The sequence below is a fragment of the Xenopus laevis genome, chromosome 3L (genome assembly GCF_017654675.1).
Source record: "Xenopus laevis strain J_2021 chromosome 3L, Xenopus_laevis_v10.1, whole genome shotgun sequence".
Classification (NCBI taxonomy): Eukaryota; Metazoa; Chordata; class Amphibia; order Anura; family Pipidae; genus Xenopus; species Xenopus laevis.
In genome coordinates, this window is record NC_054375.1 from 100,836,335 (window position 1) to 100,849,683 (window position 13,349).

The 13,349-nt window shown below is 41.0% G+C and overlaps 1 protein-coding gene and 1 non-coding gene across 4 annotated transcripts in view; one reads left to right on the forward strand and one right to left on the reverse strand.

Moving 5' to 3' along the window:
• Nucleotides 1-6,046: 6,046 nt before the first annotated feature.
• The window catches only part of LOC108711339 (zinc finger protein 789), a 23,901-nt gene continuing 16,598 nt past the window's right edge, over nucleotides 6,047-13,349 (reverse strand). For 2 of the 3 annotated variants that reach the window (XM_018252979.2, XM_018252980.2), the window contains exons 2-5: nucleotides 9,879-10,135; nucleotides 8,397-8,523; nucleotides 7,717-7,821; nucleotides 6,047-7,059 (exon numbers count right to left, since the gene is read on the reverse strand). In XM_018252979.2, the coding sequence (XP_018108468.1) occupies nucleotides 6,878-7,059; nucleotides 7,717-7,821; nucleotides 8,397-8,523; nucleotides 9,879-10,130 (666 nt within the window). In that variant the 5' untranslated portion in view covers nucleotides 10,131-10,135 and the 3' untranslated portion in view covers nucleotides 6,047-6,877. The remainder of the gene's footprint in view (nucleotides 7,060-7,716; nucleotides 7,822-8,396; nucleotides 8,524-9,878; nucleotides 10,136-13,349) is intronic. The other variant, XM_041586724.1, reaches the window with a different exon arrangement.
• Nucleotides 13,320-13,349, forward strand: part of trnai-aau — a 74-nt gene continuing 44 nt past the window's right edge. The window contains exon 1 of the tRNA in view: nucleotides 13,320-13,349. This exon is cut by the window's right edge and continues 44 nt beyond it. This is a non-coding gene — a tRNA (tRNA-Ile).

The window sequence follows — 13,349 nt, forward strand, 5'->3', positions numbered from 1 at the left end:
GGCTTTTTAAATTTCCTATGTCCAGGCTGCATCGGGGAGAGCAAGGGGAGGGGGGTAGGAACAGAGAAGCAGAAGAGCCAAGTGCTGGTAAGGACTTGGACTGTTTTTGTTACTAGCTATTAATCTGCCATAGTGCCATCTTGCTAGGAGTTCTGGGAGTATTTATACATGGAATTACCATGTGTCATCTTGCTATGAGTTCTGGGGGTTTTATACATAGAATGGCCACTGTGCCATCCTGTTATGAATTCTGGGGGGTATTTTACATGGAATTGCTACTGCATTCATTCTGCTAAGTGTTTTATGGGCATTATAAATGAAACTGCATCAGTGGCTTTTTTTCAGAACACTGAGATACTTTAGAAAGAGCTAAAAGAGATGCTTAGCTATCTACATATTCAAAGTGGGCACGTTCTAATTTCTGCAGTAACAGCCCCCTAAGTTTGCTCATAGCCTTTACAGAGAGATCCCTTAGAATGACGGCAGCATAGGTATTGCCCTGTACTAAGCACAATTCAGCAGGAACAGTCCCCTAAGTTTACTCATAGTCTGTACAGAGAGATACCATAAAACAATCCCAGTCCCCTCAGTCTGAAAAAATGCATTGCTTTTCCTTGATTTTATATTCTGTTTTCTCTAATTTTACACCAACATTTATTTATTATTGTTATGATGTCCTCCAGTTCTCTGTTAATGTTGTTAGTGAACTTAAAAGGTCTAAGATATTCACCTATTGCTCTAGGTTGTGCATGTAATGTAATTGTCAGAGAGGCCTTGTACGTGCCCCCCATAGTGTAACATTAAAGGGGTGGTTCACCTTCAGGTTAACTTTTAGTATGTTATAAAATGGTAAATTCTAACCAACATTTCAATTGGTCTTCATTTTTTTCCTTTTAATATTTATTCATTTCTTTTTTCCAGCTTTCAAATGGGGATACTGAGAAAAATGGATAGCACACCCAATTTGAAAAAAAGTGTTACAAATTTATTACAAAAAAGAAAAATTACAAAAGTAATACAAAAATTATAAATAATATAACAGAGAGCCCAACGAGTTTCGACCTTAAGTGTCTTCCTCAGGGGCAGAAATGAACAAAAAATCAAAAAGGCAGCCTATTTGATTTTTTGTTCATTTTTGCCCCTGAGGAAGACCCTTAAGGTCGAAACGCGTTGGGCTCTCTGTTATATTATTTATAATTTTTGTATTACTTTTGTAATTTTTCTTTTCTTTTTTGTAATACATTTTCTATTATTTTTTCAAATTGGGTGTGCTATCCATTGCTCTCAGTATTCTTAACATTATTTGGAGACCCTTATGGGGAGTCCCCTATGGATTAGCACCCCTCATTTTACTTTAAGGGAGTTGCCTCCTCTCTGTATTTTGTTCAAATGGGGATCACTGAGCCCATCTAAACTGTACAATGATTTGTAAGGCTATACATTTATTGTTATTGGTACTTGTTTTTTTTTTTTATTCAGGCTGTCTGCAATTCATATTCCAATAATTCATTCAAATCAATTCATAGTTGTTAGGGTAATTTGGACACTAGCAACCAGACTGCTGAAATTGCAAACTGGAGAGCTGCTGAATAAAAAGCTAAATAATGCAAACCGCAAAAAAAAAAGAAAAAAAAAAAACAATTGCAAAGTTGTAAAGATAAACAACCCCTTTAATACTGCACTGATTAACCCTTTTCATGTACACAGCAAAAACTGTATTTCAGACTTCTGTGCTTATATCCTTACAGGTATGGAACCTGTTATCCAGAATGCTCAGGACCTGGGGTTTTCCAGGTACAAGCTACTGTTTTATTATAACAGAGAAAAGGGAAATCATTTTTAAAAAGTTGAATTATTTGATTATAATGGAGTCTATGGGAGAATGTTTCCAGTCCAATGCACGACAGGGGGGGGGGTCGGTGTCACGTAGGGGGCCCAGTTGTAAATTTACGTACCAGGGCCCTTAAGGGTCCAGTTACGCCACTGCACCAACCATTCCCCAGTGATGTCATAATGTTCCCAAAGTAAAAAGAATCTTCTAGAAAGCAAGGTATGCTGAATCTAGTGATCTGTTAAAGAGTAGCAAAGAAGAATTTCACTGGCACTCAAAGGTTCATTCAAGCAGGTACAAGCCCTTGCTGAGTTTATTTTGCAAAGGTGCAACGTTTCAGGGTAAAATCCTTTGTCATGTGAAATTCTTCTTTGTGGCTAAAATTGAGGTTGCCGAGAGGCCTCCTTCACCGTGCACCGGGTTGTCTTTTCCCAGAGAGCCAGGGCAAGGCCGGACTGGGAGTAAAAAGCAGCCTGGGCAAAAAAATCTAAGCAGCCCCCATGTAAACGTGTGATGATCTTGTACACATCCACTCATATATTGGGGTAAAACTGCAAAAAAATATATGCATATAGAGCTGGTTTCTCACTTAAGTGTAATTAATGTAAAATATGTGAAAGATTCTGCAGCCATGTGCCTTTATATGGTCACATAACAACCCCTCAGTGACTTCTAATATCCTTATCATTTACAGTAGGGGGTACATTATGCCTTATAATACATGAGTGATACTCAAGAGTTCCCTCTATAACTCAGCCTGCAGCCTTGTGCCTTTATATGGTCACAGAACAACCCCTCTGTGACTTCTAATATCCTTTTCATTTACAGTAGAGGGTACATTATCCCTTATAATACGAGTGATACTCAGGGTTCCCTGTATAACTCAGCCTGCAGCCTTGTGCCTTTATATGGTCACATAACAACCCCTCAGTGACTTCTAATATCCTTATCATTTACAGTAGGGGGTACATTATGCCTTATAATACATGAGTTCCCTGTATAACTCAGCCTGCAGCCTTGTGCCTTTATATGGTCACAGAACAACCCCTCAGTGACTTCTAATATCCTTATCATTTACAGTAGGGGGTACATTATCCCTTATAATACATGAGTGATACTCAGAGTTCCCTGTATAACTCAGCCTGCAGCCTTGTGCCTTTATATGGTCACAGAACAACCCCTCAGTGACTTCTAATATCCTTATATTACAGTAAAGCAACATTAGGACTATAGTGTAATTTTTAATTAATGGAATTAAATGAAATGTCTCAAAAGACCCGCCTCACAAAACACAAAAATAAACGTGAGACTTTATCCAGGAGGAGCCATTATCTCCACTGCTATTAAAGGGGTGGTTCACCTTTAAGGTAACTTTCATTATGTTATAGAATGACTAATTCTAAGCAACTTTTTCAATTGGTTTTCATTATTTATTTTTTATAAATTTATAGTTATTTGTCTTTTTCTTCTGATTCTTTACAGCTTTCAAATGGGTGTCACTGACCCCTTCTAAAAAAACAAATACTCTGTAAGGCTACAAATGTATTGTTATTGCTACTTTTTATTGCTGATCCTTCTATTCAGACTCTCTCATTCAAATCAATGCATGGTTGCTAGGGTAATTTGGACCCTAGTTACTAGATTGCTTAAAATGCAAATTGAAGAGCTGCTGAAATAAAAAGCTAAATAACTCAAAAACCACAAATAATAAAAAATGAAAACCAATTGCAAATTGTCTCAGAATATCACTTTCTACAGCATACTAAGTGTGGCCATACACGGAGAGATCCGCTCGTTTGACGATGTCGCCAAACAAGCAGATCTCTCTCCGATTTGCCCACCTTGAGGTGGCCAATATCGGGATGATCCGATCGTGGGCCCTAGGGCCCAACGATCAAATCCTAGCGAATGGGAACGGGCAGTCGGATCGCGGGACCGCATCAACGAACAGATGCGGCCGCGATCCGACGGGATTTTTAGTCCCATCCGATCAAGATCTGGCCAGATCACGATCGGGGAAGCCCGTTGGGGGGCCCCATACACGGGCCAATAAGCTGCCGACTCGGTCTCTCTGCAGCTTTTATCGGCCCGTGTATGGCCACCTTAAGTTATCGCAAAGGTGAACAACCCCTTTAAAGGTATTGATATGCTATTATAAACTCTGCATGTAAGTGCGTCTTTGTGCGTATTTGCTTCTCACTCATTGTACCTCATTAGGAGATTTGCCACTTGTCCTACCCATAACTTCAACTCAGAGGGGCCCCAGGACAGTCTCCATTAATATGGGACTCAGTAAAGACCCTGTAATTGTCAATAAGAGTACGTAAGTCATGGGAAAGTCTAGCAGAGAAAACTGCAGGCTTCTGTCAGGGCCTTTCTCCTTGGCCTTTTCACCTCCAGTAACTCTCCCCGAACTCAGTGTGGCACATTCCACCCCAGCTGACTCTCACGTGCCCAGGGGAACATCATGCCAGTAGCTATTAATCCCTCCCCTAGGCCCCACATAGATTGTTGCTCACCCTCCATCCTGGCCATTGCTTCTGCTTCACAATTACTTGGCTTGTGTCTTGGGTGAAGGGGACAGTCCCCGGTAGGATCAGCTGGAAAGAGGGCCTTGCTGTGCAGTCAGTAAAAGCCTGAGCTAAGCAGCATGTTACCCCTACCTCCAAGCGGGCATGTGCATAGAGTGCCAGGGGCCACAAGGAACAATGTGACGGATAGGAGGCAACAGGAGTGGGTCCAGGCAGCACACAGTGTGGTACATTATATATATAATTAGTAAAGCCACATGTTCTCCATTCTGGCTTTTGGAAACCAAGAATCTAGACACACTGCCAGCTCTGGAAAGAAAGGTGGGGTGGGGTTATGTAAAAATCTTTTAATATATTCAATATAAAGATACAGTGAACACAGTATAGATATAAAATTGTGTCTCCATACATAAGAAAACATATTTTAATAGAACAGATTCTCTCTTAAAGTCCCCAGGGGGAGTGGGGCCAGGAAGCACACAGTGGGGTACATTATATATAATAAGTGAAGCCCCAGTTTTCCTGTGCATTGTTTGTATCCTGGGCTGAGCTAGAAGATTATAGGTGTTGTGTGAGCTGCTAGCAGGGCACTGAGCAGTGGTGTAAAGAAGCCACCTGGTGACTCTGCAATGCGAAGGTGGTCCTGGGCATTGGACTGGCCTGCCCCCCCCTACAGGACTGGGCTGCCCCCCTTCAGGACTGGACTGCCCCCCCCTTCAGGACTGGACTGCCCCCCCCTTCAGGACTGGACTGCCCCCCCTTCAGGACTGGACTGCCCCCCCCCTTCAGGACTGGACTGCCCCCCCTTCAGGACTGGACTGCCCCCCTTCAGGACTGGACTGCCCCCCCCTTCAGGACTGGACTGCCCCCCCCCCTTCAGGACTGGACTGCCCCCCCCCTTTCAGGACTGGACTGCCCCCCCTTCAGGACTGGACTGCCCCCCCATACAGGACTGGACTGGACTGCCCCCGCCCCACTGCAGGGGCCTTGATTACCTCACTGTGTACTCCATGCTGAGCTGGGACACTCACACAGCAGGCAGCAGCAGCGCGAGAGCCAAGGAGAGGAGTGGGAGGGGCAGAGCCAGGGTGGGAGATAGGACGGAGGAGCGGTCCTAGAGCCTGCCGGATGCACTGAAAAAACTTCAGAGGCAATCAGCACTGTGTTTTAGATGAGAAGCGGCCCACTTAAACAAAATATCGAGCGGCCCCTCGGGCAAATGCCCGAAGAGGCAGATTGCAAGTCCGGGCCTGAGCCAGGGTTTGCAAGTGTGATAACTTTGTACTATTCCTCTGTTAAAGAGTAGAGCAGCTCTAAGACTTTAAAGAGGTGCCAACTTGGCATGCTCACTGCCTCTCTCTCTTCTCCAATGGAAATCAATCAGACATGTACATTAGGCACCTCCTTTGAGGTATTCACAGTCAAAGAAAGAAGGTGTGCTCAGAAAGCAAAAGGGAATGGATCTTCACACTAGACAAGGAAGTAACTAAAAGAGCTGCAGTTGAACTGGCTGTAATAGAGAAACAAAATACATGTGAATGCAGGGGGAAAGGTATGCTATTCTGGGGGCATTTTAAAATAATTTTAGAGATAGCAAAAAAGGTTTATTATTATTTAAGTATTAAAGCCTCCAGAAGAGATGATCATACTACAACGGGAATGGCATCTTAAAAAACAGAAACGCTGCAAAGTCAAGCAAAAATGTATTTTTGAATACAAAGGAAAAACAAATCATGAGTATAATAATTGACTTCTTAATAGATTTACATAAAGCTTTTAAGGCATACATGCGTCTGCAATAGTCTTCCCAGCAAGCACCATGCCTATGAACCCTCCTGTTCCTGCTGGACTTGGAAAACGTGCTGTCTGTATGACACACAAATTCATGTGCAGCACTTTACTTTTTTGTAGAAATTGTTTTGTTTTTGCTTGAATTGTTTTCTCAAAGTCCAAAGTTTTAGGGCAGAGACACACTGTCAAATTCGGGGGGATTGGTCGCCCGGCAACAAATGAAAATATAAAATAAAAATCTCTGGCAGGATGGCACTTGAAGCACTTCATTTTTCGAAGTCGCCCGAAGTCGTCTCACGAGGAAACTTTGGCCGACTTCGGAAAACGAAACGCTCTGATGGTCATCCCGCCGATGATTAACATTCTACCCGGGAGGAAGGCAGTTCAGGGGGATTAGTTGCCTTGAAGAAGAGGAGATTTGTCGCCGGGTGACCAATCTCCCCAAATCTGACCGTGTGTTTCTGCCCTTAAGGTGACAACGACCAACCTCTTGCCCTCCAGACTTACCTATACATCCTTAAGATCCCATAGGATACTGCGCGTTGTACTTCAGGACCAGAATAGCCTTGGACTAAACATATGCATTAATCTTAACTCAAAAGTAATAAAGAAAATTCTGAATATAACTTTTTACACAAAAATGCATTTACTTCTGCACTCATTTTTAATAAATCATACATTTCTAACCTTCGTGGCCATTATTTTTATAATAAGTGCATTTAAGCTATAAGCAAACACAAACATTATACATATACATTCTTCTGTGCAGTCTTGAGCGTTTCTCTGGTTTTCTATGCATGAGGTCCTTTGGTTTTACTTGGTGCTTCAATTCTTGTTTTTCTTCTTGCACTGAGTATTCTGGTGATTGGGTCTCTCCTCTGTTCTTTGACATCCCAGGATCACAGTCTGGTAAAGAACAAAAAGGTTAACCCATTGTCTAAGTAGAAAATGCTTTTTATATATACTGTATGCCAACCCTGCAGGAGACTGTCTTTAACTGACTGGATTTTCCATCTAGTCTGACTGATATTCTTAAAGCCCAATCAGGCAAGGGGATTATTTTGGTCTAACACACAGGCACATCAATTGCAAATTTGATCAAGAAAAGTCAAACTGACGAGCAATATCTTTCTGGGATATCCTTAATAAAATTAGGAAATTAAAATAAATGTATCACAAATTAGTTATATTGAAAAGGGCACCTGTTGACCCCACCAGAGCAATGGATTGGCACAGCAAGCCTACCGTCACTCATTGCAGCACAACCTAGCCAGGGTTTTGCCTAGAGCTAGTGCCAGCTTTAAGGCCCTTATGCATGCAGCCACACTCATGCAGACATCACAGAACAGCCCCAGTTCATAAAGAGTTAAAAAGAAAAGGCTGCAACATTAGTTAGATATGGAAGCGATAGCTGCCCTCTACATAATCAAGAGTTTCTTCAAACAAAATGTTCTGCGTTATCTGATTGTCTGCTGTTCTTTCACAAAAACAATGCAGCAAATGTTTGTGATAAAGCATTTAAACAGTGGAGCATGTATTTAATTTAGCCAGTAGCTCACTTACTTTTGATGGTGTCCACGGTTTTTATTGACCTCTGATTTTTCTTAATATATGGCTCCTGTCCTTCTTCAATAACTGTTATAATTTCAGGCTTAAAATCGAGGAAGCCTGAATAATATTTAGAATACAATTAAAAAAAAACATTCAATTGTATAGAATATTAACTGATATAGCCAAAATTACGCATGGTTTTCATTGTTATTATTTTCACTGGCCTATTATGGTGCCAGTTCCTTAAATATAAAGAAGTCCAAAATAGAAGGGGGGAATGTTAGTTAGCACAGCTTTTCCAAATCACATGCCGGCATAAAATAGAGAACGAACTAACATTAAATTATTTCGTTTTGTCTAGAAAAACAAATTAGCAGGAAGAGATAATATGCTACCACTAGAATCTATTGAAGGTTGCCAATATAGGTCCAAAGGCAATTTGGATTTTTTTAGGTAATAAATTGGGTGTGCTTTACCCATGCCCCTGTTCCACCCAAGTGACGCCCAAAAACATCCCAGGTCATACTATTAGCTACAATTGCTGCTCTGCTTATTTCATAAGATGTAGGCTGTAGGCCAGGTAAGTAAATTTAAGGTAGAAATTGTGACAGTGGGTGGCTGGCTGTGATGGGGGCATATCAAAGTGACTCCCTAAAAATGAGGGTGAGTTGACATGTCTGTAACTTTTATACCAAGTAAGCGAAGGGTCTGATAATTTTCTATCATCACATCCTTGTACAGTGCCTTCTGTCTGTCTTCTAAACTTTTCCATTCCTCTTCTGAGAAATAGATAGCAATATCATCAAATGTTATCAGCATCTAAAAAAGAATTTGTAGGCAGTCAGTAATCCCTTTTTGTGCCAAGCCAAACATTCAGCCTTAATAAACTTGCCCAAATGGCACATGCAACATATTGAAATGTATGACAAGCACTTCAATGTAAGTGGCTTGAAAGTCATTACATTACAGAAATATACCAAACAGAAAATCCAAAGAAAATCCAGTCTTTTTACTAAAACTGGACAGTAAACTCAAATTAAAAATACCTGACTTGGAGGGGTAGTTAACATTTAAGTATCTACTTCCTCTGCTTCTCCTCTTCTGCCTAATTCTAGTTTTCAACTAGGGGTTACTGACCCCACCAGCCAAAAAATGATTACTTTGTGGGCCTACAACTGTATTGTTATTTTTTTTATTATTAGTGCTACCGTATTTATTTAGGGCCTCTCCTATTCATATTTCAGTCTTTCATTCAATCCACTGTCTGGCTGCTATGGTAAATTGGACCTTAGCAACCTTATAAGTCCTAAAAGGCCACCTGCAGAGCTGCCAGACAGAAAGCAAAATAATTCAAAAACAACAAAAAAAAAACCCTAAGAAGAGAAGACAGACTGTAGATTGTTTCAGCATTATGGTCCATGTGGTCATACTAAAACAACTCCTAGAATATACTGTGTAGAAATAATATTTAAAGTAGCCAAAATTTAAAAATAAAAAGGTATAATTGTAAAGTTATTTGAAAATGTAACGACCATTGAAAGCAGTATCTTATTACCCTTTGCAATACAAAATAACTAACAACGTTATAATTGATATTACAGGCATGAGATCCATTATCTGGAAACCCATTATCTGGAAAGCTCAGAATTATGGAAAGGTTGTCTCTCATAGACTCCAATTTATCCAAATAATCCACATTTTTCTCTGTAATAATAAAGCAGTACCTTGTACTTGATCCTAATTAACATATAATTAATCCTTATTGGAAGCAGAACCTATTGGGTTTATTTAATGTTTACATTATTTTCTAGTAAACCTAATATATGAAGATCCAAATTACGGAAAGATCCATTATCCCGAAAGCCCCAGGTCCCAAACATTCTGGATAACAGGTCCCATACCTGTTTATATTTTAAAGTTGCTAAGAATTACATTTTCTTTCATTGCGTAAAAACAACATTATTTAGGTGGGTATCCCCTTTAAATGAATAAGTTAGGTTCAAATTATCTTTATTAGGCCATTTAGAAATGAAATATAATGTAATATAAAATTTTACATACAAACTCTATTATAAAGGAGTAATATATCATTGTGTTCAGTAATAGCAGCTTAAACAGTATTCAGGTTGATCTGCAGTACAAAATGTTTCTTGACTTTTCCACACAATGCTTACCTTTCCCTTTAACACCTTCGACTGAATTAGAGCTTTCCTATGTAATTGAGACATTATATGGAGATGCACAGATGTAGAGCGATTATGGGTAACATTTATACGCTTTGCACATATAGTGCAATAAACTGCGTGAGAGTTATCTGGAGCTTCAATGATGAAAGGCTGAGCTTTGTTCCAAGTTTTCTTTTTTATCTTTTTGCGATGGAAAGTACCTTTACGCTTCTTACACACTGACGTCATGATCTGTTCCATTACTTCTATCAGGAGACATAAAGAAAAGAGATGCATTACTTTCGCACTCAAAGCTACTAATATAAATACTGAAAACATACCTCCCAACATTTTGGAAATAAGGGACAAGAAATTTGGTGCGTGTAGCATGGTGAAATGTTTTGACCACACCCCTAATTACCATGTTCGTTGTACAAAATTTGAAAGGTTATGAAAGTTTGAGCATATTTCTGTGTTTTTTTTCCAGTTATTACAGTTTTGCTAATGAAGGTGAATTGCCCTTTAAGCTGTGAGTCGAACTTCTCCCAAGGGACCTGCTATCTAAATTGTTACAATTACTTATTTGCTTATCTCAAAATTGTTACAAAAGTATCTTATCTGCAGCTGTGGCTGTTCTGGGCTCTCTGCCAAAAGCCAATTAAGTCAGAAACATTGTATCTTTTTTTAGCTGTTCAGTGCAGAGAAAATCGGGACTTTCCAGTAGAAACGCGTGACTGCAGGTTGAGCTGTCAAAAGCGAGGCTGAAAACGGGACAGTTGGGAGGTATGCTAAAAAGTGTTAATTTTCTCTTCATCTAACTTCACCAAAGTTCACCTCCAATAGTTTAGAGAGCAGGCTTAAGGTCTATGCTTTGATGGTTAACCCCTGCAATCCCAGTCTGACACTAAGCATAGCCAGCAATAATACATTAATCTCCTGCTTTAACCCCATGTAACAGGTAACAACAGCAGCTAGTAAGAGTGCATAGGACAGTGCTGTATAACTGGCTTTTTACCTTGTGTAAGATTTAAAATTTATCAATACAGAGATGAACTGGTCCCTGAATTGTTTACATCTTAAATTCAGAGAGTAAGATTCACATATGTAATCCCCCCCCCTGCATTTTTCATGTCAGTGACACCTCTATTGTACTGTTCACACCTGAGACCCAGACTGAAAGTGCCCACATTGTTCACCTGTTCACACTCATACAAACTGCTGGAGGGACACCAGTATTGTGTCACTGTATGTAGCACAGTATGAACTGTTCATCTACCTGCCCTATGCTCCCTGTGTGTGCCATACTCTGCCTGTTCTATGCTCCCTGTGTATGTCATACTCTAACTGCCCTATGTTCCCTGTGTGTGTGCCATACTCTACCTGCCCTACTATTCCTGTGTGTGCCATACTCTGCCTGCCCTATGCTCCTTGTCTGTGCCATGCTCTGCCTGTCCTATGCTCCATATGTGTGTCCTACTCTGCCTCCCCTATGCTCCCTGTGTTTGCCATACTTGTCTGTTCTATGCTCCCTGTGTGTACCATACTCTGCCTGCCCTATGCTTCCTGTGTGTGCCATACTCTGCCTGCCCTTACTCTGCCTGTGGGAGGTGAACCTGGTGGGGGTTTGTTAGCATATACACATACTTGTTAGGGGTCCCCAATATGTTTAATCATGTGCTGGGGTAGGGGTTGCTGTGTTATCCACAGGCGAGGAGGAGGCATATGGATTTAATGGTATGTCTTAATATGACTTAGTGAACGTGTTTCACATATGAAGGATGAGTGATATCAATGAGCACCAACCATTAGGTTTTTTGGTGTGCTACCACCATTAATGTAGACATGGTCTTTGTGTAAATTTTAAAATATTTTAGAATTGTTATTAACTGGCCCCTGCATTGTTCACACATTAGATTCAGGCTGTAAAACTGTAACTGTAAAACCCTGTATTGTTCACACCTCAGACTGTAAGTGCCCACAGTGTTCACCTGTTCACAGGAACCAGGGCTGCCATCAGGGGGGGATAGGGGGGACTACTGTCCCAGGCCCGGATGATTTGGGGAGCTAAGGGGGGCCCGGCCATGCTGCACTTACTTGCATAGCCCCTGCCATCAGTGAGCTGAGGGAGTGTTGGGTGGAGTTTCAATGGCTGCTTCTTGCTTTGGATGGGTGATAGGTGAAGTTTGAACCTCCCCTCTACTTTATCCAATCACCATGCAGCTTTACCGTGACTTACATTTCACTGGTGAATCAGAGCATAGGAAACTAAAGATACCGACACCTGAGCTCCCTGGCTAAGGATAGTGCAGTTTTCTTTTTTTTTAAACTTGTAGGCAGGCCCGGATTTGTGGGAAGGCCACCTAGGCCCGGGATACTAGGGCGGCAGGATTTTAGGGCGGCAGCATGCTGCTCAACCACACCCACATTGGTTCGAAAACACTGGGGATGCACAGGAGATACAATCTCCATGAAAATTTGCACGAATAAAGGGGAGGGGACAGGGGCGACAAATGGCAGTGGGCCTATGTAAATCCGGCCCTGCTTGTAGGGGCCCTGGAAAAATATTTTTTTTAATAACTTGTAGGGGCCCTGGCCACTAATGCTTTTTTAAATAATTTATAGGGGCCCTGCCCTGGCCAAATGGTTTTTTTTAATAACTTGTAGGGGCCCTGCCCTGGACAAATGTGTTTTTTTTTAATAACTTGTAGGGGCCTTGGACAAATGTGTTTTTTTAATAACTTGTAGGGGCCCTAGCCACCAATGTTTTTTCTTAAACTTGTAGGGGGTCCTTTGCCACCAATTTTTTCTTTAATTTGTGGAGGCCCTGACCATCAAAACTTGTAGGGGGCCCTGGACACCAAAGTTCTATTTTTTAACTTGTAGGGGGGCACTTAATGTTTTAACGCTTGCATCTTGTGTGGCCATCATACTGATGGTTAAGGGAGGGGTGGCGAGGGGGGCCCAGAAAATGTTGCTGTGTGGGGCCCCGTGATTTCTGATGGCAGGAACTGTAGGAGCTGCATAACTTATTTAAGTCCCCTTTATCCTATGAGAATGCAGGAGACACACATTCCTAGGATATATTTTTCAAAATAGTGGAAACCTTCCCTCCCTGGCATGAAGAAGGCTAATTACTATAACTGCATCAGAATGCTATATAAATTACAACCCAACAAGGATGCATTGTTTTATTTGTAGATTATTTTAGAAAAGTATTACTCTTCAATGCATAGTTAAAAAAATAAATAAAACAAAATAGTCAACACACTTAAGTAATTAATTCACTGAAAGCTTCTGTGGATGAGGTAATAAAAGAGCACTACAGAAAATGCTGGCACTTCAGAAACACACAACTATATGTTGAAAGGAGAAACAAATTCCTAGAATATCTTTTCTAGTATTAGCACAAAGAAAAAAATCAATAACCAAAATCAAAGCCTGACATCAGCTGGCCGGTTAGCTCAGTTGGTTAGAGCGTGG